The 27,642-nt window shown below is 27.8% G+C and overlaps 2 protein-coding genes across 2 annotated transcripts in view; both read left to right on the forward strand.

The window, feature by feature from the left end:
* Window positions 1-2,810: 2,810 nt before the first annotated feature.
* On the forward strand, window positions 2,811-4,456 carry LOC119675887 (antigen 5 like allergen Cul n 1-like). The gene is made up of 4 exons (XM_038087104.1): window positions 2,811-2,942; window positions 3,598-3,747; window positions 3,819-4,054; window positions 4,111-4,456. The coding sequence occupies exons 1-4, from the start codon at window positions 2,811-2,813 to the stop codon at window positions 4,379-4,381; spliced, it is 789 nt and encodes a 262-aa protein (XP_037943032.1). The 3' UTR covers window positions 4,382-4,456.
* Window positions 4,457-11,551: 7,095 nt separating this feature from the next.
* The window catches only part of LOC119677788 (chitin synthase chs-2), a 45,933-nt gene continuing 29,842 nt past the window's right edge, over window positions 11,552-27,642 (forward strand). Inside the window, exons 1-2 of the mRNA XM_038089306.1 lie at window positions 11,552-11,655; window positions 20,578-20,697. The gene's annotated coding sequence lies outside the window, so the exon portion shown is untranslated. The remainder of the gene's footprint in view (window positions 11,656-20,577; window positions 20,698-27,642) is intronic.

The raw sequence follows: 27,642 nt of genomic DNA on the forward strand, positions 1-27,642 counted from the left end.
AACAGTATTTTTTTTATACAAGAATGAATTATTATTATTATTAAAACAAGGGATTGTACACTGCGACCTAAAAGATCTATTGTGCCCCTTACTCGGGTTAGAGTATTTCTCCAAGTCCGATTTCTTTAATGAAAGACAGTATAGAGCCTACCTCTCCTAGTCTTGAATTTTTATGATTCATGAAATATCGTCCTAGATGTTTCATCCGCGTGTGCATCAGTACCGGGCACTCCCCAAACACATGGTATGCAGTTTCTCTCCCTTTTCTACAGTATCTGCAATCTGAGTTGGATTGAATTAATAACTTCGATAGGTGATTATTCAGTCTACAGTGACCAATTAATAATAGCGTAATAATTCTTAGGTTATTTTTTGATTGTGCTATGTAATCTTTGAAGCGTTTTAGGTTGTAAGTCCCTAACAGCATTTTAGATTGTGGAAGTCCTGGTAACCATTCCCAATAGAGTTCTCTTTCTTTTTCTTCTGCAGCATTCATAAGAATCGATAGAGCACAAGAATGAAAAAAAATCTAAAATATGATACAAATAATGACCCTACAAAAATTAATAAAACAAAAATTTAATAACTAAAAATAACAATATTATAGAATTTTTTTATTTTTAAATACTTATATATTTATTTATTGTATCTTCTCTTACAATGAGACCAACAATAAGTTTTAAAATATTATCACTAATTACATAATATTATCATTTAAATAAAATAAAGTAAGTAAACCTTATAACACGAACCTCATTTAGATCAATGGGTTAAATTTCATGGGAGTGAATGTTAGGGGTTAACATGTTCTATTACCCTTTTATTGTATTTTTTCTCAAATTCAGCTTTAACTAAGGGAATTTGTAGATCTCGGGGAATACTTTCATTCCTAATATACCATAGGTTCTTAGTATTTTTGACTGAGCTCTTTGGATAATTTCAATATTTGAAGCTCTAGCATTACCAAACAGCTGGACACCATAAGTCCATATTGGTTTTATGATGCTGATATACAAGAGCATATTATACACTAGGCACAGGGGGATCTATTATTAATGAGCCAGTGCAACTTAGAGGCTTGGAGCTTCATTTGAATTTTTTTGACTTCAATATGCTTGCGCCAAGTTGATCGTCTGTCTAGGTTAATATCTAAGTACGTTATATTATCTGCTTGTGGAATGGGAATGTTTAGTAAAATTGTTGGAGATGTACTCCGATTTAATGTAAGAATGATGTGTCTACATTTTAGTGAATTAATTTTAATTCTGAAATTCGATTAAATATGTTTGGAATTTATCTGAGTACAACTGATTCCTAGCCTTAAGGTCCACATTTTACAGGTTTGGGCAGAATGAAAAGAGAAGAGGATGTTCTAAGATCCAGTTTACTTTACTATCCCTAACTTAAATACAGAATATACGAATGCGGTTTGATAAGTCAACGACTTTTGGAATTTCCCGCGCAGTTACTCCAAATGCAACAGTGCAGCCGTCAGCTGTAATCTACCAGTGGGCAACTTTCTAATTTTGAGCAAGCTACGTCGTTCAGTTGGTGTTTAATAGCCGTTCAAAGCAGACAACCTCGTGACTTTTACGAAAATGGAAAAAAGTGAATTTCGTGTGCTGATTAAGCATTTGTCGAATTGGGATACGAACTACTACCCCATCCAGATTTAGCCCCCTACGACTATTTTCTGTTTCCAAACCTAAAGAAATGACTGGGCGGCAAGAAATTTGAGTCGAATGAAGAAGTCATTACCGAAACAAACGCGTATTTTGAGAGCTTTGAAAAAACTTATTATTTGGACAGAATAAGAAAATTTAAAAACGCTGGACTAAATGTATCGAGCTAAAAGGTGATTATGTAGAAAAATAAAATGTTTATTTGCCGAAAAAAGTTTGTTTTATTCAAAAAGCCACTCACTTATCAAACCGCCCTCGCATAACATAATAAAACATAGCACTATCTAATCTGAGAGCAGTCACTAGCCCTACAGGGCGGAATGCAGATCTTAAATCTCTCATCAAATAATCAGCGAAACTTGTGAGGAATATATGAATTAGTCAAAGAGAAGAGATGAACTCTGTAGAAACCTCCAAGCTAAGAAAGAGTCAAAATGTCCAGGTGCACTACCTCGAAAAAACCTCAACATAAGATAGAATAAAAAACTGATTGAGAAAACGATTTCATCGAAAATAATTCAATAATTTGAATGCAATTATAAGAATAAAATAATTAAAATAATTAATTTTTTATTTATATAACATTTATAAATAACATTTATAAAATTATATAAATTAACATGATTACACTAATGAACATATACAATAGTATCAAGACTAAGACTAGTAGATAAAAGAAAAGTTAGGGAAATAGTTAAACCTGTCACATTAGTTTCTCTGTCATTAGTTCCTCTATTATTAGTTCTTCTGTCAATAGTTCCTGTGCACTACAATATCATGATTTTCGCTGAAGTCATAGGGTCATTGAAGTTTCGTCATCAGTATGTATGTAAACGAATATGATTTGTATAAACTATAATATAGACAATTTTAAAGATTACCTAGTAAAGAAGTAAATAACTTCATAGTTATACATATATATTATATAAAATATCTAAAGTATTAAATTTTATTATAAACTCGTTGAATTTTTATTATACACGATATAGGATAAAAAAGTATATACTATAGATTTTATCATAAAACGTGATACGTAAATAAAAGAGTTGATATCATAGTGAACTCAAAATTACTATATAACCACAGACTTTGGAGAAATTTTCGAAGTTTCTTATTCTAAGTCCTAGTATGCACTATAAAAGATTCTTGCAATTATTTGGAATATTTTTTGTAATTATAGGAGAATGCACATCAGATTACTGTGATAGAACTAAACTTTGTCTCAGTCAAGGAGATCATATTGCATGTGGTAATGATGGTGTAAGTCAATAGTTAACACATAAGAATGAAAATACAAAGAAAATAAATCAGAATGAAAATTATGAAGAAAAATCGAAAAGAAGTTTATGGACCGAAATTCTCCTTTAACAATAGAGAGAATAGTTCCATCAAATAAAGATATCAATTTTTATTGCTCAGGAGGGTAAATATACTATATAGTAATTATTATTGCGAAATAAATAATCAAGACTTCGTTTGTTTATAGATATAAAAGTGTATACTTTATTGTGTACTTTATTTCTTTTGGTGTTAATTATATTTTGTATTATTTAAATCAGAGACAATTAAATTGTAAAGTTTTCAAAACTTTACTATCAAAATAATATTAAACTTATAACACTCACTTACGCTACGGATACATACCATCTGAAACAAGATGTATGCTATATGTGTAAATATAAACAGTTCCATACAAGCAGATCAGAAATTTGCTTTATGTCTTAAGGTTCTTAATAAAGTGTACCATAAGTTCATGTTAAGATTACCGTAAAAATCTTCTACTGCACCATAGTCTAATATTAATTTTAATTCATCTTATCAGTGTTCTGTGAACAAAAGTACTATTTACTATGTAACTATATATATAACGTATTTACAAGTCAACTAATATTTTATATTCTTTAATATCTTTCAGAGTTTTTCATCAAATTGTAAAGGAAAATGTGAATTAGTTGATATGGCACCATATCAAAGCGATATTCTACATTATCACAATAGCTATCGCAATGATATAGCTGGTGGAAATCTAAAATGTTTTCCACCTGCAGCACGTATGCCTGTTGTGGTAATATATACATATATATTATATATATTTAATAAGACAAAAGTTTTTTTTTTTCAAATTGATCATTGCAGAAGTGGGATCCGGAATTATCATATATTGCAGGGTTTAATGTGAAAACTTGTGTATTTGCACATGACAATTGTCGTAGTACTTACAATTATACTTATAGTGGACAAAATATATTTTATATACTAACAACACGTCTTACTTTGCTAGTGGGTGACATGATAGCGAACGCTATAGATTTGTGGTATAATGAATATTTTTATGCTGACTATAAACTTTTAATGAAATATAACAAAACCACGTAAGAAATTCTTAGTATACCTATATGTATATAATATACTTATGGATATTATTTAGTCCACAAACTGGTCATTTCACTACACTCGTCTGTGATCGTCAGGTAGCGGTAGGCTGTGCTTGTCTTAAAAGTGTATACGTAGATACCAATAATCGTACTAAATTATTTTATATATTCACTTGCAATTATGCTTCCACAAATATACGCAACTATGCGACTTATCAATTTGGAGAACCGGGTTCAATGTGTAAAATGCCCAGTAGCACATATCCGAATTTGTGTGATGATAATGATATTGACGCTAATAATTTCAGGTGGTATTCATTCTAAATGATATATGTGTATGTATATAGATTATTTTATTTTATTTAAAACACTTATTATATTGTATTATTATTATTCGGTGGTTGGAAATTTGATCTTAAAATAAACAATTGTATCCATTCATTTATTAAAGGCTGAGATCTTTTTTTTTTTGCTTTGCAGCAATATTTGCAGTTTCGGTTTATATATATACATATTAGGGTGGTTCGAAAAATAAAAATTTTTTTTTTTCGAAACGCTATAGTGCGCAAAAGTTGCCTTTCATTGTAAAAAGTCCTTCAGAAAATTTAAGACAAATTGCATTCTTTATCTTAAAACCGTTATGCCCATGTGAATTTCAATTAGGGTAAATAAGAATTTAAGTGATGGTGCTAGACACGTTTTCAGGGCTATTCAAACAATTCAACTAACTATTCAATACAGATTGGGGACAAAGTGCGAGAGATGGTTCAATCAGAGCAAAACTATATCAAGATATGCCTGATTTTTCGCAAAAGTCAGATTATACGTTTTTTAAATTAGAATATCAGTAAGGTCTTAAACTTATTTGTATGGGCAGCTTCGTGGTTAGATATGAAAAAAATGTAAAGAAATTAATAACACACCCTAATTGGATTGATGATTGGGTAGGGAAAGGGTGGACAATTTTAAATATTTTCAGTAAATATGCGACTGGTACATATTATAATATGAATGATGTTTAATAGTATTTATATTTCTGGTAGTTTGAACAATATATATTTCAGTTATAACTTGCAACTGCCATCACTTTTAAATATGAAGAAAGGCGCGAAAATTGTGTTTTATTAGTTTTGCGATGATATTGACCGACAGGTTAATATTATTATATCAGTGGTTTGTTATTTTTTTTTAATATTTTGGACTTTAAACTGAATAAGAAAAGTTAAACTGTATTAATTGTATGTATATTAATAACTGTAATTTTTTTTTTGAAAAATAATCGATTTAATCAGTTTTGCTAATTTTTAAGGCGATGCGCGAGCGGAAGATATCAACTGATAATTTTTAGTTTTTCACAGTTTTCTACTCTATAATAGAGGCAACTTTTACGCACTATAATGTTTTGAAAAAAAAAATATATTTCATGTCATCTTACATGAACCAAGGATTCTTAAAAGGCATTAATATAGATACTATTATATGCATAGATGCATAGAGTCTTTACAACTTCTTTGACTCATATTCCATTAAAAGTTATATGACTGATATTATATATTATATATACTTATAACATTGTCTCTTAAGCTTTTTTTAATACTCATCTGACATAATTTGCATAATCTAATACACATTTTCTACAAATCTACTTTGAAATCAACCAAGGATTTTCAAAGGACATTAACATAATTATAGATACTAGAGTCTCCACAACTTCTTTGAGTCATATTCCATTAAAATTTATATGACTGATGGTGTTCCACGCATATTTGATAAGTTCGAATTGATTGTTCTTCTCCTTTGCCAGTCTTCAATTTATTCATAAATAAAATTATCTATAGTGTATTGAACTAAGCCGATAATTTTGGAAACTAAAAAATATTGTTTTGAATATATTTTTATTAATTAATGCAATATCTTATTATTATTGTTATATGCATCATATAGTTTAACTGGAGTATCAAAATAGTCTGAAAATTATTAATTGTAGAATTTCAATATTTAAAACTATTTTAAAAATATTATATGTATTCCATAATTTGAAAGTAAATATAATGCAACGAGACTTTGTTGAATAAAATTAAGTACTCCATTTTAAAGAGCTTCAAATTATAAATTATTGAACGTTCATTTAACTTCATTACGGTTTAATTCAAAGTAAGCACAGTTAAAAGTTAAAATGCAGCAGAAATTTATCTCAGGGTCAAAAGTAAATTGTAATAGGTGCAGCGGTGCGGTTGGTTCCGTGCAATGAATATGATTTGAGTGAGAAATCCGGTTGCAAATTAAGAAAATTAATTAATAATATAAAATTTAAAGTAAAGTAAATGTAATGTATAACTAGTTGTTTGGTTGTTTGATAGGTCCTTTAATGCTTTTATAAACCAGCATCTATCTACATCTAGTATTTATAACTAGATACAGTTTACTTATAATAATATATGCTTCAGGTATAATTGAGTTATTAAAAATCAGTTAGCAAAAGGGTTCTTATACAAGAACTTTTCATCTATGTAGTCATTATTAGTATATATTTCAACCATTTTAACAAATGATTAGCTTATGTATATACAGTAGCTACATGAAAACATAATCTTAATCCTCTTGATATAATTAAATTGTAAAATATCATTTTCTAAGTTTCCTTTGTAAAAGTCTTTACGCCAATCTGCAAATATATGGATCCTATGACAATTTCGGGTTACGATAGGATTTTCGACCAAGAAATTGCAGGCTTGTCAGAAAATGGGCAACCTCGCTGCTTATAGACCCGAAACTATTCTTTGGCTTGCGAAAACGTAATTCTTTTTACTCTTTCAAAAAAAAGAGGAAAAATAAAGAAAGCTATATTGAGATAATCGACAAGGGCTACAACAATTAAAATCACTTATAGGGACACGACATGAACAAGCCAGCAAAGCTTCAGACAGCTTTCAAAGTGAGCTGTTTCACTAGCTCATGGAATATATTGCTCTATGCTCTATGATTTTTGATAGATATTGTATTTAACTTTCAATCTTAGACGATTTAAGGATTATGTGCAAGTAAGTAAAACTAATTTAAGAATCATTACAGATATTCTGACAAACCATTATAGGTTGAACTATTGCTTTATACTGAAAACTTACTCCAATAGAATTTGTATGTTTTTTATGGCAGAAAATTATACCTTAAAACACGTGCTAGGAGTTTATCCGACAATAAAGCATAAACGAAAGAGGTACCTAGGTAGACATCTCGTATCGGATGAATAAATAAATAATAATAATAAAATAATAAAATTTATAGAGAAAGTTAAACTTATAGAAATACTGTATTTAATTCAATATCAATGTCTTACAATCAAATTATATGAAAATAGCAAACTTTAAACTTACATTTCTGTAGTAAAAACATCTAATTAAGAAATGAAAAATAGCCATCATCTTAAATAACTGCATTAAATAAATTGTTATTTTCTAAATTAGAACCAATGGATTAAATTTCTTATAAAAGTCCTTGACATCAAATTTTTTATTTACCAATTAGCTATACCGGTTCACTGTTTGGTGATGTAAACAACTGGATTTTAATTCTTGAAAAATTATGGACATCAAAATATCTGCGCCCTGACGTCCATAATAGAACCGGTAACAACAACTTATTATTTTATGGGTGGGTGAACAAACTTTAGTTTCAACGAGATGGTGCTATATGTTACATTATCACTGAAATCAATAAGTTTTTAAAACAAATTTCGATATCTTAGTTATATCCAGTGATGAAAATGAGATGCTGCGGTCCTTGATTATGTAATTTACCACCAATAAATTATTTGTTGTGGAAGTTATTAAAGTTTTTCTAGAAAACAATTATAAAATACTGATATACTGCGTAATATATTGTAAAATTTGGAATATTTGATTCAAAATTACAATAATATTATATTATATATTATTATGTTGAAGATGTCTTGAGCTAGTACACTTAAGCACTTATACTCTTTTTTAACTCGAGGTTTCTTCAAAACCCCTCTCTACACCTTGACTAGATTATTGTTTATCACTTCATCAGACTAAGCAATAATTGACCTCAGATACGCATACCTCCTCGAGGAGGAGAATAATATAAAACTATATATAATAATTATACATATTATAACATATGTAATACGTTACAAAAATTAAAATTTTAATAACAATAACTAGAACTGTTACCTTTAAGAAATCAGGTATAATTTTGCATTGGATATAAAAAATGTTTGGAACCTAACAATGTTATCATGGTAATCATTATTAATGTAACAAAACTTATAATAAGAAATAAGTTTTGTTGCTTCGAAAGTCTTAACCTTGACCGAACATATTACATTGGAGTTAATTATTAGATGGTTTTAATTTAAGAGATCTGATCTTGCCTCAACAAACACTTCTTGATCCAGACAAAAAGTAAACATTCACACCAAATCTAATGTTATATTGTACCGATTTCCAGACATTTAGTATTGTTATTTGTAAAATTTTATTTCCAAATTTGTAGCGAATCTAGCAACGACAAATACAAAAATTTCCATAAATCTTGAAAAATTTATTACTTTGAGTAAAATATAATCATATCAATTAATTGAGAATATTATGGAACTACGTCAATATTAAAAAACTTGTAATATAATCTTTTCAAAAATTTGCAAGTTTATAGTTTTAATTTTAGTTTTAAATTCTGAAAACTAAAAATTTTCTTATAAATATATTAAATTTGTTTTAAAAAAAATTCAAACTAAGTAATGGTATCAATCATCTATATAAAGTTTTAAGAAAAAATTTAACCATTTACTATTATTAACAACCAAGAAAGTACTATGAGTATTAGACTAACTCAAGTAAGATTTTATTATTTTTTTTGTTTTTCTTTAACTTTATAGTAAAATAATAATATCCGACAATTTTTGATAATTTGTTAATTTTATTAAATATAAGCGTCATAATTTTGAGGTTTCCACTTCATTCTTCTCTTGGGTTGACTTTAGATACAATTCACTCCGCAAAGAACATACGTATTTGTCAGCTGAGTTTCGTAGAACTAACAGAGGAGTGCATAATTCATATGATTTAAGCTTGAAACTTGTTATGCTCATAACAAGATACATTTTTCATCAGAAAAAATAATAAAAACTTAAACAGCTGAGTTCGTCATATTCCAGTTGCAACGAAATTGCAAACTGGAATGGTGATACTATGGCTCTCCGTAATGGTAGTTGGTATAGAAGAAATATGCACTAAAGAAAATACAAACAACAAACCAGACGACCTCGACGTTATGTTGTAGTAGAAAAGTTGTTTTAGGAGCTAAACGTAATGCTTTGAAGTTATTGAATTAGAGAAATTTACGAGTAATCGCATTTATATGGGTACCAAAAAAAATAACTATATTTACAATATGCTTTCGTTAATATAATTTATTTTTTTTAATGGACACTCTAATATCTTAACTACCTTTTTCAAATAATACATTTTTTTTTCAGAAAGCACCTATACACCTATCCAAATATATTCTTCAATTTACTTTATAGTGTTATTATTATATATTGTTTTCATTGTTGTAAAATATCGAACATAAGTAAACAAAAACATATTAAATATATTTTCAAAATCGTGGTAAGCCGTGTTATTCCTAAAAATCCGACAATGGGCGAAAGCATATATATTTTACAATGATTTCTACAAATCAATACTCATGCATAACTGAATTCTCAACGAGAGACGATGGTATTGCTGTGGTGATGACGTCTTCGATGAAAGAATTGTAAACGCTTTGATACTAAATAATGATCATAATGAAAATATAAAAAATATACAATATAAATATGTATAATATAAATTATAAATAAACTTTATAAATTATATTTATAATATTATAACTTATATTTTTACTATTATAAATAATACTTAATAATTTTATAAACCATTTATATTATGTATAATATGAAACAGAAAATACTCAAGAAACAATTTATTAAAAATAAATAACATTTATTACTATAAATAATTTATATTATGTATAATATAAAACAGGAAAGAACTTACTGGAACAATGATAAATTTATAGTGTTCGTCGAGTTGGTTGTAGTGTTGATTGTGTATGAAATCTTCAAATGAACTCTAAATGAACTCATCTGCTGAGGATTTTTTTATATAAAAAAGATGAGAACACCCAGCTTAAGATATGTAGCTAGAGATCTTATCAGCTTCCACGCAGAGCTGACTTTTCATCTCTTTAGATGTTAGCATCTTGTTGAGATGTTGAGATCCCTCAAATAACTTAGTAGCCGCAAGTTAGTACAACTGAGGCGATTCGTATTACCCTAGTTATAAGGACGAACCAGCCTTAAGTCAAAGGGTTATATTACTGTAATTTTAAAAATTAAATTTTTAAGCATAACTTATTTTTTATACTGTTAACATTTTATAGACTGATTTATAGTTTAATAGAACTACCACATAAATAAATGGTTTATATATGAACATTTCCAAGATAATTCTATATATTTTAACCATAACTTTAATGAATCATTACTAAGAAAAGCATGTAAAAGATTGGTAAACTGTTTAATAATTATTAAACTTAAAAGGTGTCATATATCACTCTTTGATAGATACACGCGTGTCTTAAATTGTGTGCCCGAGTTGTAACTTTTATAAAAGCTCCCAGAAGTATGGCATGGAAGGCAATGTTTAATATATATAGTATAATTATCCAAATGTCACCAAAAAAAGAGTTAACTGCTTGGGAGATTTCTACATTAAAGAATTCGGAAATTAGAACCCATATGGTTTACTAAAGTTGGTTGATATGGTGACATAAATCCCTTAATGATATTACAAATGACTACTATAAATCGGATTACTTTCTGTATTGAAGACTGCTATTATGATAATACCACTATATAATTTATATAAAAGTAGTCTTTAAAAGTAATACTGTACAATCCATATAATTTTAAATAATATATTATATAATTAATAGCATATGTGTGTAGAATAAACCAGGTTTATTATATATTATTAGAAAAAATTGGGCAGGGCGTGAGTTCAACTCATGGTACTTGCAGACGAAAAAAAAAATTATTAAAGAATAATTATATATAAGAAGTGATTCCTAGACACTTAATAATGAGTATTTGGCAATACTCGAAACAGCTGTAAGGTCAGCCAAAAATTCAATTAATTAAAATAATATAAAAATAATTTTTGTTGTTGTAGTTCATTACTTTTCGAAACCTCTTTATTTGAAAAAAACTATCTTAATCTTTTGATTGTATTATGGACCTATATCCACACATACAAGTAACCGGTTCCAAATAAATTTCTTTGTAACCGAAATTCTCTACTTAACTCTGACTTAGTCAAATGCAAGAAACCAAAAACAAAAGCTTCAACAAAATTGTTAAAATAAACGTACTACCTCACGTTGCCAATAAGAAGAAACGAAAGACTTCAATCAGTTAGCTCAAGACAACGAACTCGAAAAGTGCTGCTTGCGGAAACGGTTCGAATGTTGGCGAAGTCGATCGAAGAATTCGAGAAGAAACGCTGAGACGAGTTAAGCGTCGAACAACAAAATAGGTGAGAGTGAAGTGTGGTTAAATAAAGTGATGCGAGTAATGTGAGGTCGGAGTACGGTGAAGTGAAGTCGGAGGAAGACATAAAAGTGTCTAAATTAAATGAGTACAACAACATAATAACAAAAATTAAAATATATTGTGGACATACAATACACTGAGCGGTGAGGGGGGAATGAATTTGTTAACGAAAATTAATAGCAAAAAACGAGCCACGCAAACGTGCTACTTCAATAAAGAGAAATTATTATTAAATAAACGAAAACTCCAAATAATTTCTATGTGTGCTGTACAAATGCATAAAAATAATTAAAAAATGTTTGCAAAAATATTAGTGAAAAATTTATCTAATTAACAAAAAAAAAAAAAAAATAACATCCAAAATTAAAATGAAAGCAAAAAATCACAAATTAATGCAGTAAAAGTGAAATTATAAATGAACAGTTATGAAATGATTGCAAAATGATACCTCAAAATATCTCAAATTTGAACGGATTTAGTCAACAGAAAACCAAAATAATATATTAACAAAAAATAAATTAGAAACAAAAAAAATTCAACAAAATAAAAAAAAAATATTATTATATACAAAAATACGTTTAAAATAGAAAACCAAAAATATGAAAAGCAGAAAGCGAAAAATACTAACAAACCACAAATAAAGTGAAATTAGAAGTGTTGCGAAAGCTTAAAAAAATAATAAAAGAAATATATATCATAATCACTGATATGAAAAAAAAATTATGTTTTATTATTATCAAAAAGTATTAGAAATGATATTACACAAAACTACCAGAAGGCACGCTTTAAATTCCATTTCATTGAGTTTCTTTATATTTTCTTTTGGACTTAATACCACTTTTATATTCTATGAGCTAAGACCATATTTTTTTCTTTTTTTTTTTTTTGTTCGGCATGGCTTAATTCGTGGTCTATAAGCTGGTCTTTAAGCTGCTTTTTATATTATAATATTCAATCTAAAACGGTTGTTTTGTGGCTAATTTTGATTTGGCCGACTTTTTTTTCTGTTAGTCCAAAATATTTTGATATGCAAGAGCACACAAAAGACATCGATCTTCGTGAATTTTTTGATTTTTCATTGTATAATTTTACACAAGAGTAAATTTATTTAAACATTAGTTTAAGTTTATCTTAATAGTGAAAAAACAGCAGTTTGCATATAATAGCTTTCAAGCAATACTACGAAATATTTAAAGGGTATGATGCAAACTTCAGAGCTTTAATATGAAAATAAAAATTTTAAATAGTAAATATTACGGTTGGAAATGTAATTTTTCTATTATTAGGAATAAACCTTATTAATTGTATGTACGAACAATTTACATCTTTCACTAACACACTGTGAAAATATTAGATTGTGATAACGATCCCACGAAATTTGCATCGCCTTAGGGCAACTACGCTCTACGAAAGTTGACTCTCTTGATATAGAAAAAACTTTTATTCATTCCATCGGGATACCCCTTAATAATTAAAAGGGGTGTCATTAAAACTAATGGGGATAACCATTAGTGTAGGGTTAATAATCGATCCCTGTCGATTAGCAAACCATGTTAGAAAACATAATATATCTACGAGTACCAACGGCTTTAAGTACTGTTATTAGTAAGAGGAGTAATAGTAGCAGTGCTACTATCAGAGTGCAACGTGTAATTAATATACTTGGTTCACACTTTCCAAAGGAAATTACTTAGTTGCAGTACTTCTTTTAGAAAGGTATCTTAAACTTTACTGAATATCTAAAATAACTTTAAGCCCTTTAAGTTTTAAACAGCAATTTAATAGTCCAATAACCCTAAGTAGACCTTTAATGTCAACGTAATAACCTTACATAACCTAGCCCAATCATTTTATTGTAATAGTAATAATCATTCATCATAATCATTAAAAAAAAAAAGGGAAGCTTTTGCATTGCATAAATTGTCCACTGAGCGTTCATTAAAAAAGTTTTTTAGCTAAATATTAAATTGCCGGCAAAGTAATGATGCATTTTTTCAAAAGATACTTAGTATATATACTAGATATGCTAGTATATTTTGGTGCGGTATTAATTTTCTTTAATTTTTTCCTTAAATTAAACTCTTTTTTATGTTAGAATATTCTTATTCAAAATATTGTTCATTATAAAGTACTACATTATCTCAAATGAATAAATTCATGTCGAAAGAGTTTCTCATCTATAGAAGCAATCTCTTCTTAAGTATTGACTCTCGAAGTCTAGTATCAACCAATCAACTTAACTAAAATTTTAATTGTTTATCGATCGGACTAAGTGGCAATCTAATAGAGTGATATCTAGTAAAAACGACACCACTTAAAGTAATTAAATCAAGTACCTAGCAACTATATTGCTACAAATTAAGGTGCATAGCTTAACGACCAAAACAGTTGATAATCTAATAAAGCAAGAACTGGAGAGTATGGCAGCTATGGCATAATTTAACCAGTCTTGTTCTTATAAATAATTTTTAACCAGTGCAGCAATATATGATCTTACATTGTCTCATAATTGGACATAATTAATATTTTATTATTTTTATTTTTTTAATCCTTTTCATTCAGTGGAAACGAGTTATAGTACAGATTATAACCACATCTTTGTGAATTCACCAAATGCATTATTTTGATATGAGATATGATATGATTTTCATTTCCGTTTCGAAGGGCTTTGCTCATAATGTTTCACATACTTTCAACTATCATAATTGATCCATTTTTGCTCACCAGTACATGTGCGATACAAAAATTTCATCCTCATCGTTTTTCGAGAAACAATTTATAAGTAGTTTATCGGCTATTTTTCAATTTCCCACCTTGTGTCTCATTCAGTATTCTGTATCCAGTGATATTCTGAAAATAGGTTACAGCTGCAAGTTATTGTGCCATTTGACATGGATCTTACTTTAACACTTCCTCCAATTCTAATTTTAGTTTAACTAGTGCACTTTTCATCTCTCATCTGTCTTCTAAAATGTTGATATCGTACTTCCTATGTAGTATCATATATGTAGTTCATCATATTCTTTATTTTCTAACCCGGAGATAGGATTGGTGTTAAGTAGTTAGAGAATTTCCGTTTAACTATATGTTTTCAGGTTATACTGCCTGTACTCGGTCGCCAGAGCCTCGTATGCAGAAAACAGGATGCGCCAAGGGTAGGTTGACTGTTGAGATGGCTAGGCTATATATTCGCATCACTTCTCCATTAGGGCACACTCTTTTGCCCCTTACATTCCTAAGGGCACATCCCTAAAGGAATTTTGTTTATCATATATTGTTACTTATTCCCAATATGTAATCTGCCATTCTTGGAATGAGACCTCTTGATTCTATTTCTATTTAGTCTTGAGATTAATGTGCATCACTGTTATGATTTATGATTTGGTCGATTGATAATTAATTGATGAATGCATTTGTAATAAAAATGGCTCGTGTTCTACTAATTACTATAAGTCTCTTGCCCTATAGTCTTGTTGAATACGAGTTGTAGTGATTTTATCTGTTAATGTAGATCTGGTTTTAAAGAGATTTCCCTTGATAGTTCAGGTAAGCTATTATTAATACGTAGTATATTTTTTTAACAAGTTTTCTACCTTACTACTACTTACAGTTTTATATGTAAAAATATCAAAATTTTAAACGAAGTACCCTGTATTGTGTTTAACCATGATTGAGACATTTTCTATTGAGTTTATTGTACAATCACTTTTTGGTTTAATGTTATTAAAAATGAATCAAAAAGCTTGTGATTTGGAAATTAAGCAAGCTTAAAAAATAATAATGAAAAAGTACAATAGAAATTATTTTTAAATGCCAACATCTGTTAGAAAGTGAATATTTCACTAAAATTTTTTATGTCTTTTTTGTAAATAAATTAAAATTTTTACTTATTTGGAACAAAATTGCAGATACATTTTGGATAAAAAAGTAAATTTATAAATTTACTAATTTCAGTTATAAGTAAAGTCTTTTTAATAAAACATTTTGTTGTTCATGATTTAAGCCTCCCGATGTGTACAAAATAGAAGATATACATATAACAAATTTTCTCCTTTCTTTTCTTAAAGAAAATATATCAACATATATACCTATATAAAATATCTATACATATGAACATGCTTTTATGCTTTTATATGCAATCTTAAATTTACATGTATTTTTATATTCTAAAAAAAATTATTATTATCATTAAACCTAAACCTAAAATCGGAGATAGGATTTACCCCTCTGTAGAATTTTAGAAGATTTTAAATCTTCTATAATTTTTCTCCTTAATTCTCTAGTTTCTCATTAGTATTCTGTTATCTTTAATGCAGTTGATTAGTTGATTGAGTAAATACTATTTGTTTCTTGTTATTAGTTTGTAAATAATGATTAGTTTTTATGTTATTATATCATTAACTTTTTTACTGATGATATTCATCACAATCAACAACTACATATTTGAGAATATTGTCACTTAAGCATATCTAAGTGTACCTCTTACATAAATTACTTTACACTTGTCTCGACCTTATTCTCAATTTTTATTATTTTTTTTTAGTGTTTATATTATCCCTTCTTTTAATTTTGTCATCTTGGATGTTTACGTTGTGATTGTACTTATAACAGTAATATATATAGAGGATCTCGGTTTACTACTTACGCATATCTAACTGTACCTTTTACATAAATTACTTTACATTTGTCTCGACCTTATTCTTAATTTTTATTATTTTACTTTATAGCGTTTATATTGTCCCTTCCTTCAATTTGGTCATCTTGGATATATATGTTGTGATTGCGCTTACAACAGTAATATATAAATAGGACCTCGATTTACACATTTAAGATTGAGATATGAAAAAATTGATTTGGACAAGGTACGCTTCGCTTATTGCCATTAACCGGTCCTGAATACAATACATTCCATAATTGTTATTCCTCTAAACTCAACAAAAAAAAACCGCGTGAACACTGCAGTGCTTACTGCAATTCTTTCTGGTCATTGGTGTGTAGGAACCCACGCAGAGAAACTGCGCAGTCCTCTTAATTCTCAATCCAGAAGTTGTGAAAAGCCGCAGAAAAATAAAACCATTATACATTTTCTCTGTGAATGTCCGGCTTTGGCGTCCAATAGATATAGATTCTTAGAAAGATACTTCTTTGATAGTTTATCAGACTGTTCATCGGTGAAGACGAAAGCACTATTAAATTATCTGAATTCGATGGAATGGATTTAGTCTTTACTCTTCTATACTAGGGTTCTTGCGAGAAATGTAGTAGCAGCAAAACGGCAAAAAATCTCTAATTGAGGTACATGGAAGTTATCTAATGACCTGCCACTGCTAACAACCAACCATTGTTGTTCGTTATAAGAACATTATGATATTTGAACTTCACCATTCGTTCCCACACATACGTAAATTATTTCAATCTATTTATTATTACATATAAACTACAAACAATTGCCTACCTAATTATATTATATTAAATAACAACTGCAAACCTATAGAGCTTACCTTACCTAATAACAGTAAAGTCTACTTTATATTTAACGATTTAATACTTAATGATTCATCATATAATTTTTCCAGTGTACAAGTATTATGGTCGATATAAAGTTTCGAAAACTTGTTTTAAATTTGCGTAAATTAGGGTGTTTCCAAATTTGTTAAATTAGTTTTTAACCAAAAGAAATAAAAAAATATTTGTTGAACTATAAATTTAGAAAATTAAACTTTTATATTGCATATGTTACAAAATATCTTTATACATTCAATTTGGGATACGAAATCCGTACAAGTTTCGTGCCCAAACGGGTTTTAATTGTTTATCGAATTTTTGCGAATTTTATTAGACAATTGGTACGATATTAGAGATATACGTATAAATTATCAAAAATTTATACTTAAAATGAAATAATTTTAATTTTTTATATTTTCTTAGATTTAATTTTTTTTTTAATATTTTACTATATATTTTAAGTTGTTTTTATATAGTAGTATTTTCTTAATAGTATTTTTATTTTAGTTCAAAAACAACATATTTTAATCTTAGAACTGTAAGATTAGTTAATTTATGAAAAATAAAATTACAAAATATTTACGTACGAGTATTAAAATATTATTAACTATTGAATTAAAGACATGAATTAAATGCCGTCTCCCAAAATATATAATGTCGTCTGTCATTGTTTTCATACATAACTATTTAATTATTTTAAATAAGTTATACAATTTTTTGAACATTTAACATCAAAGTTGAAATTGAACTCTTCAGCAATTTACACTTAACAATTTAAATTTCATCTCAACATTTTTTGTTCACATTTGCATGAGTTTATAACCATTTTTGGTTAAAAATGTGAGCCTACCAATTCGATTCTTTGTACCGCACAAGACTGCGAAGTCTTCAGAAGTATCTAAGCACGTAATTGTTAACTGCATTGTGTTATTCTTTGTAATTAAAATTCTGTGCGCATCAGAGGTAACTGGGCTTATTGAACTGTCCTCAAGGTATTGTACTCAACTTTATTTATATTTTTACAAATATGTTGTTAGTTTTACATTTTACGAACATTTTACTCATTTTAATTTTTTTTAAAGTTGTTAGTAATTTGAATTTGAAATATAGTAACTAATAGTCTAAAGATATATTATGAAACTTAGATGCATTTGTGCAATAAGGAAAGAGTATTTTCACATTCTTTATATAATTTATAACAGTAACTATTAACTATAATATACAGTATACACATATTATATATTATTATAGATATATATTATAAAATAGTTACAAAAATATTATTATTAACAAATTATTATATATTACAAATAATTTATGAATATAAACATAATCGCTATATTGCAAATATCAGAAGATATCAATGATATCAATAAAACTTTTAGATTTTTCATTTTCTTTTTTGTATTCGAATAATTCGGTTCAGACTGTGTGGATACTAGTGATATTAGCTTTTAGGCGCAAGCATAAACTCCTTTTAGAATCAGTTCGTTTGTTTGCTATTCACAAATCAATGCACATCATAAAAACACTTTTGTGTTGAAAGGATGCAAAGTATGCCATTTTGCACAGCTGCTAAAAAAAATTTCATTTAGCCTATATTATATGGAAAATATTGAAATATGTACAGTTGTCAGGACAGTAAAAGTAATAAGAGAAAATGGAGCGTTGCTATCCTCTATTCATGTTCTTGTACTATATATCTGATTAACAAAATGCTAACGTCTCGCTTTATTGTTGGTATTTTGGCAATTCTTGTCAATATTTTCAACACAATACCGTCAAATAGTGAATACCTCATAGTTAATTTTTATAAAGGACAGTCATGCAACAAACAAATGCAACAAACCGATTTCAGCTATTTTTTTATAGTATTTAATTTCTTGTTTTTTAGTATATGTATCGTAATATGTTCTATTTATTTATTAACTGGTAACATACAACATATGTTTACGTACTAAGTTTAATGTATTTTCAAATTTTCTACACATTGTTTTATATTATTTTAACATCCAGAACATACGAATCATATAAACTATATTATTTTAAAATACAATACTTTGGATTCATTAACATTTTTTGAGAGTTGCATATAATCAAAATAAACAACTTTTTATTCAAAATGTGTAAGTATTCTTTATATCTATATTATAGAACTTCACGACGAATGCTTGATCAAATTCAAATATTCAGATCAAATAAATCAAATGTTCGAGCATCTTGAAGACATTTAAGGTACTCACAGATGTTCCAGCTGCTCGAAGAGATACAACTTACACGAAAAAGACATTTGCTTTATATTATATGCTATCTACGTTTTATTGTATTGGTATAAATATGTATAACAGCGGATGCTGGAATACCATATTAATTTAATTTAAGTTTAATTAAAGTACATTAAACTTTTCTTTACCCCGAAAATTTCTCATGAAGATCACCTTTTCAACTATTACATTCCGCAATCTCCCACCCAAGTAAATATCTGGCTACGGAATAGATTCAAAGGGTTCTTGTCGTAATTCAGAATTAACATTAGTTAAACTAATTAAGTGTGATAAAAGTACTTTTATTTTTTTATAATTAAATATATGGAAACCATTTTTTTATATATATAAGTTTTATAAGTTTATATAATATTAATAGAATAAAATTCAATAGGATATATAACTCAACTTTATTGATAAGAGTTTTTCATATGAGTATAATATGTATGTACTTTTATAAATTGACAATGTTCTCTTTATTTATTCTATAAACTCACAAGACGTCATTTATGTACATACTAAGTTTAATTTTGATCTCTTTTCCAAATATTTATGTTATATATCGTTTAATATTTTGTATAATATAAGTTGTAATTTAACGTCAAATTTTCCAGACGAAAGTGACTATAATATTTTAATAAGAAACTTATTATATTTCATAAAGAGGTTTTTCGAACAGTAGTGAAGTACAACAACAATAATTTTATTTTTTATATTATTTTAATTAATTGAATTTTTGGCTGACCATACAGCTGTTTCGAGTATTGCCAAATACCCATCATCAGTGGTCTTAGAAATAATTCTTGTATTTAATTTTTCGTAAATTTTGTATAATAAGTAATAATAATTATTAATTGATACATAATAATTAATAGATAAATAAAAAGTATTTCGTTTTCTTAAAAATAAAGTAACTTTTTAGACCATTGAGTCTCTTAAATCCCCTTGAATGACTCATTACCTTGCCACTTTGTCACTAGAAAAAACCAAATTTTATCATAATTTTTTTCTTTTGTATAAATAATTAACGGCCATGAAATGGAGTTTTTAAAGCTTGGCTATGATACATGAAACCAGAAATTTTAAAAATAATTTAAACCAACTGTAAATCATTAATAACTGCAAATTTTTTTTAGTTGAAGCCAGCAAAAGCAGTTAAGTTACAACTTTTTTAATTACATTAAAACCACAGAAATTAATAAAAGCCAACAAAGGATTTGCGGCAACAAAGTCAAAAATTACTCATTTCCTACACGGTAAGTTAAATAATTTTTTTAGTAATAATTTTATGGGTTTATAAATTTTTTTGTGGGTTAAAGCCAGTCCAAAATGCATTATGCATTATAAGCAAAAAAGCGTTGTTGTTGTGATGTTTGTTTTCATTATTGACCAAAAACTAACAATGCACTTTTCCGGTTTAAGCCATTGAGTATTTCTTGAGTATTTCTTGGCTTTGCAAAAAAATTTCAACTGCATCTCAACATTACAGAGAAAAAAATGTTGACTTAAACCAGTGATTTTGCTTTGGCAACAAGAAATAAACCGTAGCTTGGATTTAAGAATGCAATTGACCTCCTTGAAGTGCTGCCGATATATACACACATCTGCAACGATTCACATAAATAAATATGTATGTTTCGGTGTAATAATATATGAAAATGGCGTTATATATATACCCTTTTATTATATATAAATATTTATGGTATGCTATCTATTTATTATACTTAAAAACTTTTCAACTGTCTTGTATATTCATTAAAGCTTTAGTTTGCTTTACCATGTATTTTGCTTGGTCTTAAGTACCTTTCGATGTTTAGTTGGTATTTTTATTAAAATAAAACCGATATAATTTATGCAATTTATTTGTAAAACAAAAAAAAACGAAAATTATAGTGAGTTAATAATAAACTAACATTGTTGTGGCATTACACAGCAAATAAATATCTGATCATTCCGCGCTACAATATCTTGTCTTTCCTCACGTTTTAAAGCTAAGCTCAAATGCACAAACACATTTTTTTCTATTTGAAATAGACTGGCGAGCTCGCTTTGTTTACTTTCACTTTTCTACAATAAATAAAATTACTAATTATTAAGTCGTACTTTAATTTATAACTACTTAATTGTATATGTTAATGTTTATTTCGAAAACAAATACATGTAGATAATCACAATTTTGTATTTGAATGGGGAAATAAATATTTAAAATATAAACTTTACAGCTCTATTATGTTCAAATCGATTACTATTTGGAGTTCAAATTCGATTTGCCTACGACTAATGATGTGACGAAAAATTTTAATGTTGTAGCATAATATTAACAAAAAAATCTTTAACAACATTTCCTAAAGCAATTAATTTGTTTCAGTGGACAACTGGTTCAAATGTATATATATTTTAATATATGTAAAATTCAAAGTGCTAACTTACAACACCAAAAAATGTGAACAAAAATAAAATCAATATTGGCAAAGAAACAATCTTTTCAAACTATTAAATTTCCATAAAAATAAAGTATAAAAAAGTCTATAAAAATAAAAAAGAGTTAGTTAACAGCACTAAAAACACAAAAAAAATAATAGAAAACTTTTGTAAGATATTTCGAAGAACAATTTTTAATACTAGAAAACTTATTTCTAAAAATATTTTAATAAATTGCATTCATCCTAAGATTTTAAAAAACCAATAACGAAAATATTTTAGATTAGAACCCAAATAATATAGATATACGGACCTATTCTGTGCACTTGACAGATTTGTCAAATTCTTTAATAAAATTTTTGATTTTTATAAAGCAGACAGCTTTTTGGTATTCTGGACACATCTTGACAAATTTTAAAGCTCAAGTACCTAGTGCTTCTCACCATACTATGGTGTAAAGTGTTTTGTATAGAAAACTATTCGTAATTGTTCGTAACTATTCGTAAAAAATGCTTGTAAAGAGCACATATTTTAAGTTGCCAAAAGCATTTTTCATGCATTCAATTAACAATAAAAAATATGCTTGTAAAGAGCATATTTTAGTTAAGAATATTTGTCATCCATCAAAAAATAAAAAATGCTTAAAAAGAGCATATTTTAATAGTTGTCAACAGCATTTATAGTATTGATAACTAACAAGGAAAAGAGCTTTTTATTTATGTCACAGAATACCAAAACCTTTACAGCAGTCAATTTTGACAAGTGTCAATGTTTGACAAGTTTATAAAGTGCACAGAATAGGTCCGATAGTGTTGTCAAACTAAAATCGTAAAGGCTTTGTAAATTCCATTAGGAAAATAGATTTAAGCTTGTACTGCTTGTGTAAACTTAGCAAATCTTGAAGAAAAGACATAATATGAGGCATATATCTAATAAATTAAATTATATATAGCAGTCCATAAACCGAAATCGGAACCCAATTATAAAACTTTTGTTTGTAATGTTTGTTAAAACTTTACACAACTTATTATATTAATCACTTATTATTTTAATACACTTACCACTTATTATATTAATTAATAAATGAAGATAGTAGTATTTGAGACGAAACAATTTAATGTTTTAAAATGCTTCTATTCAGTGATTCAAGGATATTCTGAATCATAAGTAGCATGAGAATATTATAAGCCATTAGGTGCTCCAGAATACAGTGAACCCTTGATCCGATTCACAATTTTTCTTATACAAAACTAGACTAGTTATTCTAAATTTACACCCAATTTTTTTTACTTATATTCATCTTCACTTCCGAGCTATATAAATGATAATTGTTCAGATTAAGATTAATTACTTTTTCTTAGTGCGTGGTTTATACCAAGTGAAGCTTCTGATTCTCTAAAGTATGATTTTTAAATTGATTATCTTATAGCTCAGATAAACTTATTTAAACAGATAATATAGTAATTGTATATATAACCAGTTCACATATTTATAATTCTCATTCTTCTTGTAATCACATTTGACTTTTCTCTTTCGAATCACTTGAAATTAATACTCTATTCCTCTCTGTGATCGCTTCTGAAACGGGAATATTATCAGTAATGCTTATATAGTTCTGGCGTAGGAAAAGGTCTCTAGGAATGAGAGGGAGTCGTTTGACTCCGTACGAGTCGGGTTATCACTTTCCAGGACACTACTCCTTGCCGCAACAAAAAAAAAGAAATAATATTTGCAATTTGTTTGTTCCATTAAATTATTTAAAAATCTTCAATAATGTTTCCAATTTGTTAAACATACCAACTGAGTGCTTTTAGCGTATTGAAATATCTGCTGCTTGTGTTACCAACTGCACGAATTTAATTTAAAAAAAAAATTATAAAAAAAAATTGTTAATTGTTTGACACTCTCAGATTGGCATGCCTCGAGGCTTATTTTGGGCTTAAAAATAGCCCAAATACGGAATTGTAACAGAAACTTCAAACCGACCGCTTAACAAAAGCTAAATTAATTGCACCATGACACTTGGACGGGTTTCACAAAATCACAGCACTTCAATATAATTTCTTTTTTTTCATTTTAATCTATACCATAAAAGGCAACACACGACCAAAGAAAACTGATAAATTATTTGCCAAACAAAAGTGACAATAATCAAATGTTATGGACTCAAGTACTAAAATGCCCGTAAGTGTTTACAGAGTCTCCTAAAAAACGCGCCTTGATTGTGGGTGGAGTACTCTATATCCATTTCATGTATATAAGATTGAAATAATATACGTACAAACAAATGTGATTATTTATATACATAAACACAAATGTATCTTAAGTTGAAATCAGTTTTGATTATGCAAAAGTATAGCATATAAAACTGTACTTACACCTCAATCAGTTGCTATTGTCATTGTTGAGATACACGTTGAATGTGAACGCCAATCGTTGGTATTACAATACCAACAATTTTATTTATTAAATTAAAAATATAAAATAAAAATTGTATTTTCTACGCCAGTGAGCCAGTTTTCATGGCACATTTGAGCATGCTTCACTTTTGTGACCACTTTTCAGCAATTAGCATAAAACTTGTTTGACACGAATTAAGCCAGTTGAAACCCTGCAATTGCCTCTACCGATTTCCTATATAAACCACATTTCAGGCAATAAAATATATCTAAAGTTGTGGACTGATATGAATTTATGTATTTTCCTGTTTCTTAATTGTAACTGTTGTCGTAGTCCATGCACTCACATAGCAATTTTTTCTATGCAGTAGAAAATGGTACTAGTATATCGTAATACGAGCAAATATCGCTTATCTGCGATCAACAATTTTATAGAAATTAACATTCGTGCATGATTGTCAGTAATTCTTCTGAAACACATACATAGTATATACACAAATGTTTGTCTATGACAAAGAAATACATACCATATACACACAACACTTGTGAGTGATTGTAAGAATAAATAACAAATTTTAAAAAGTTTAAAAACCTCAATCCTTACATTCTCTTAATTATGAAACAAAGTCTCTAGCGAAGGTCTTAAGGCGTTACTCGACACTGTTATTGCTGCCTCTTAAATTTGTAAACATTTTTAGTGCTGAATTAAACCCGACCAAAAGGTCAAATTTAGTACGCCAGGCACGTTTCTTTAATAGCTCTATTTATATTTCCAAGCTTATCAAGTTAAAATCCCGACAAATACAATATGAAAAAAAGCGGTTCCACGGAATGAATAGTTAAACTCTGAAACACAAAATGAGCTGACAAGAATAAAATAATTTATAGTTAATAAAAAATAATTATAATGTTACTTTTCAATTGAATTTTTATACTAAAACCATTAAAGATAAAATATACATCTAAAGTTAGAACAATAATAAATTTTAAAAACTTTTTATTGCTATTTTATACAAAAAAGAATTCTTCATCCACTCTAGAATTCTTCATCCACATTAAAAAAACGTCAGTCAATTAGTAATTGAAACAACTAGGCTTTCCTTTCCCTAATTCTTTTTATTTTTGATAGGACGATGCATTAGACAGAATGCAGAAAGCATCTGAATGAAACTCATTGACCTCAATTCTAGTGATCAAGGGTACAAAGTTCTTAGGTTTAACTTATAAATATATTAAAATAAACCAAAGCCGACAACCCATTTCTAGTCCTAACTGATGATGCATTTAAAAAATGCGACGGCACAAATTTTTTTCCTTAAGAATATGAAAAACCAATATAAGGGTCTTTGAGATTAAATCTAGAAATTTCTAATGATCATGAACAGTAAAACTCACAGAAATATGCCTTTAAGCGATCTTAGAAGCTATTTCCCAAAGGTTTCAACAATTTGTCTTTATTGACTTTATTCCAACTTGCATTGGCTCAGTAATAATAGATCCTGTATGCTAAGCGTATAAAGTACTTTTGTCTAACAGCATCATAAAACTAATATGGACTTATGGTATTTAGGTATTTGGTAATGTTAGTGCTGCTTCAAAATTTAAAATGATCCAAAGAGCTCAGTCAAAAATACTGAGAACAATCACTGGTGACCCATGGTATAGTAGGAATTAAAACATACACCGAGATCTTCAAATTTAGTTAGTTAATTCAATAGGTACAAGTAAAAACCCTACTCTGTGATCTGATAAAGCTCAATTGTTTTCTTTCATTCGAATGAACTTTAACCCATTGAATTAAGTGAGGTCCTTAATATAAGGTTTACTTATTTTATTTCATCTTATACAACGTATAGTTAAAATAAAAATTGTAATAATATGTAATTAATGATAAGATTTTAAAACTTATTGTTAGTCTCATTCTAAAAGAAAATACAATAAATAAAATTATACGCATTTAAAAAAAAAAAATTAAATCGAAATTAATTGCTAGGTGTCATTTATGTCAAAGTTTCTGAAATTCATCAAATGCTTCTCTTCCAACTTAAATAAGTAACATCTCCTTTACTTGTACACATATATATATATATATAACTACATTATGTTGAAAGGAACATATCAATCAAAAGAAGAGAGATTTGATATATCAAATTACATACTAGCTTAGAGGACAGCAATCATCCCTAACCAATACAACACTTTGATTATTTATAAACGACGCCTTAAACCAGTATGGTACTGCGGTACTCTCCTCTGGAGATGCACTAGTCAAACTAGTAAAAACATAATAAAACGAATTCAAAAGAAAATACTTATAAATGGGATTATAACGACTTGGTAAAAAGTGCCTTCAGATCACATATGACACAGTTTGCATCTTACATCAAATACTCCCCATATGTGAAATCCAAACATTAGCTCAGAAGGTTGAAAAGGAAGAAGCAAGTGATATAACGCATATGAACTTTAAATGATAGTACTTTATTTTAAGTGACTAGTAGTAAAAAAAAATATAACATATATAAAATAAGAACTTTTGATTAAAAATAGTAGACTCAGTCATTAGTATTCATTCTGCACAACTATTTTAATAAATTGAATATTCTAGGAATATTTAAGCAGTATATATTAATATACCTAAATGTATATTTATAAATGTATATTTATAAATGTATATTTATATACATTTATATACATTATATACATGTATATGTATATTTATTTAAAGCATCTCTGACTTCTTATTAAGTCGGGTTAGCATGGTCATGGACTTTCTGCACTGACAATTTTTGTTATTTTGCTCCGTTGTGATACCTTATGATCCCAATAGGACCCGAAAAAAATGTGTTCGTTATTAAAAAGTTCTTTTCAAATAAATTTCGTTCATTATAATATAATTATAGTTTACAAATTTTTTAAATATTAAATTATTCCTTATTTATATACTTATTAACAAAGTTATAACATAATTCTAAATTCCATCTAACATAAATTAAAGAAGCTATAGCTACATGGTCTTATGCTTATTGATTGGTAAAACGAAGATTAGTGTAATAGTTAGGAGCTACAATGACAGCATGATTTGGGCTTAGGTGTCTGGTTTTTATTTAATTATTTATTTTTTTTTTTTTGGATGGGAAAAAGGGGTGGGGGGAGAGAGTGGGTGTAGTATTTAAAGGAAAATTAAGGTATACACATTTTTTTTGCAAGTTTTATTTGGGACTATAAACCGACAGATTGAATATACTCAATTATCAGCAGAATGTTAGTTTTTCAGGGGTCAGCTAATAGGTTAGTAGGGTTTTTGTTTCTAAATATGGTATTTCTGTATTTCGAGAAATGTGGACAGTCAATTAGTATATGTTGTATTTAATATAAAAT

This window comes from Teleopsis dalmanni, chromosome 2, assembly GCF_002237135.1.
Source record: "Teleopsis dalmanni isolate 2A chromosome 2, ASM223713v2, whole genome shotgun sequence".
Classification (NCBI taxonomy): domain Eukaryota; kingdom Metazoa; phylum Arthropoda; class Insecta; order Diptera; family Diopsidae; genus Teleopsis; species Teleopsis dalmanni.

Excerpts from the sequence above, each read along its gene's own strand:
- LOC119675887 (XM_038087104.1), top strand. The coding sequence starts at position 2,811 with ATGCACTATAAAAGATTCTTGCAATTATTTGGAATATTTTTTGTAATT. Across the intron at positions 2,943-3,597 it reads TTGCATGTGGTAATGATGGT|AGTTTTTCATCAAATTGTAA; the intron begins GTAAGTCAATAG and ends AATATCTTTCAG. Across the intron at positions 4,055-4,110 it reads ATGAAATATAACAAAACCAC|TCCACAAACTGGTCATTTCA; the intron begins GTAAGAAATTCT and ends GATATTATTTAG.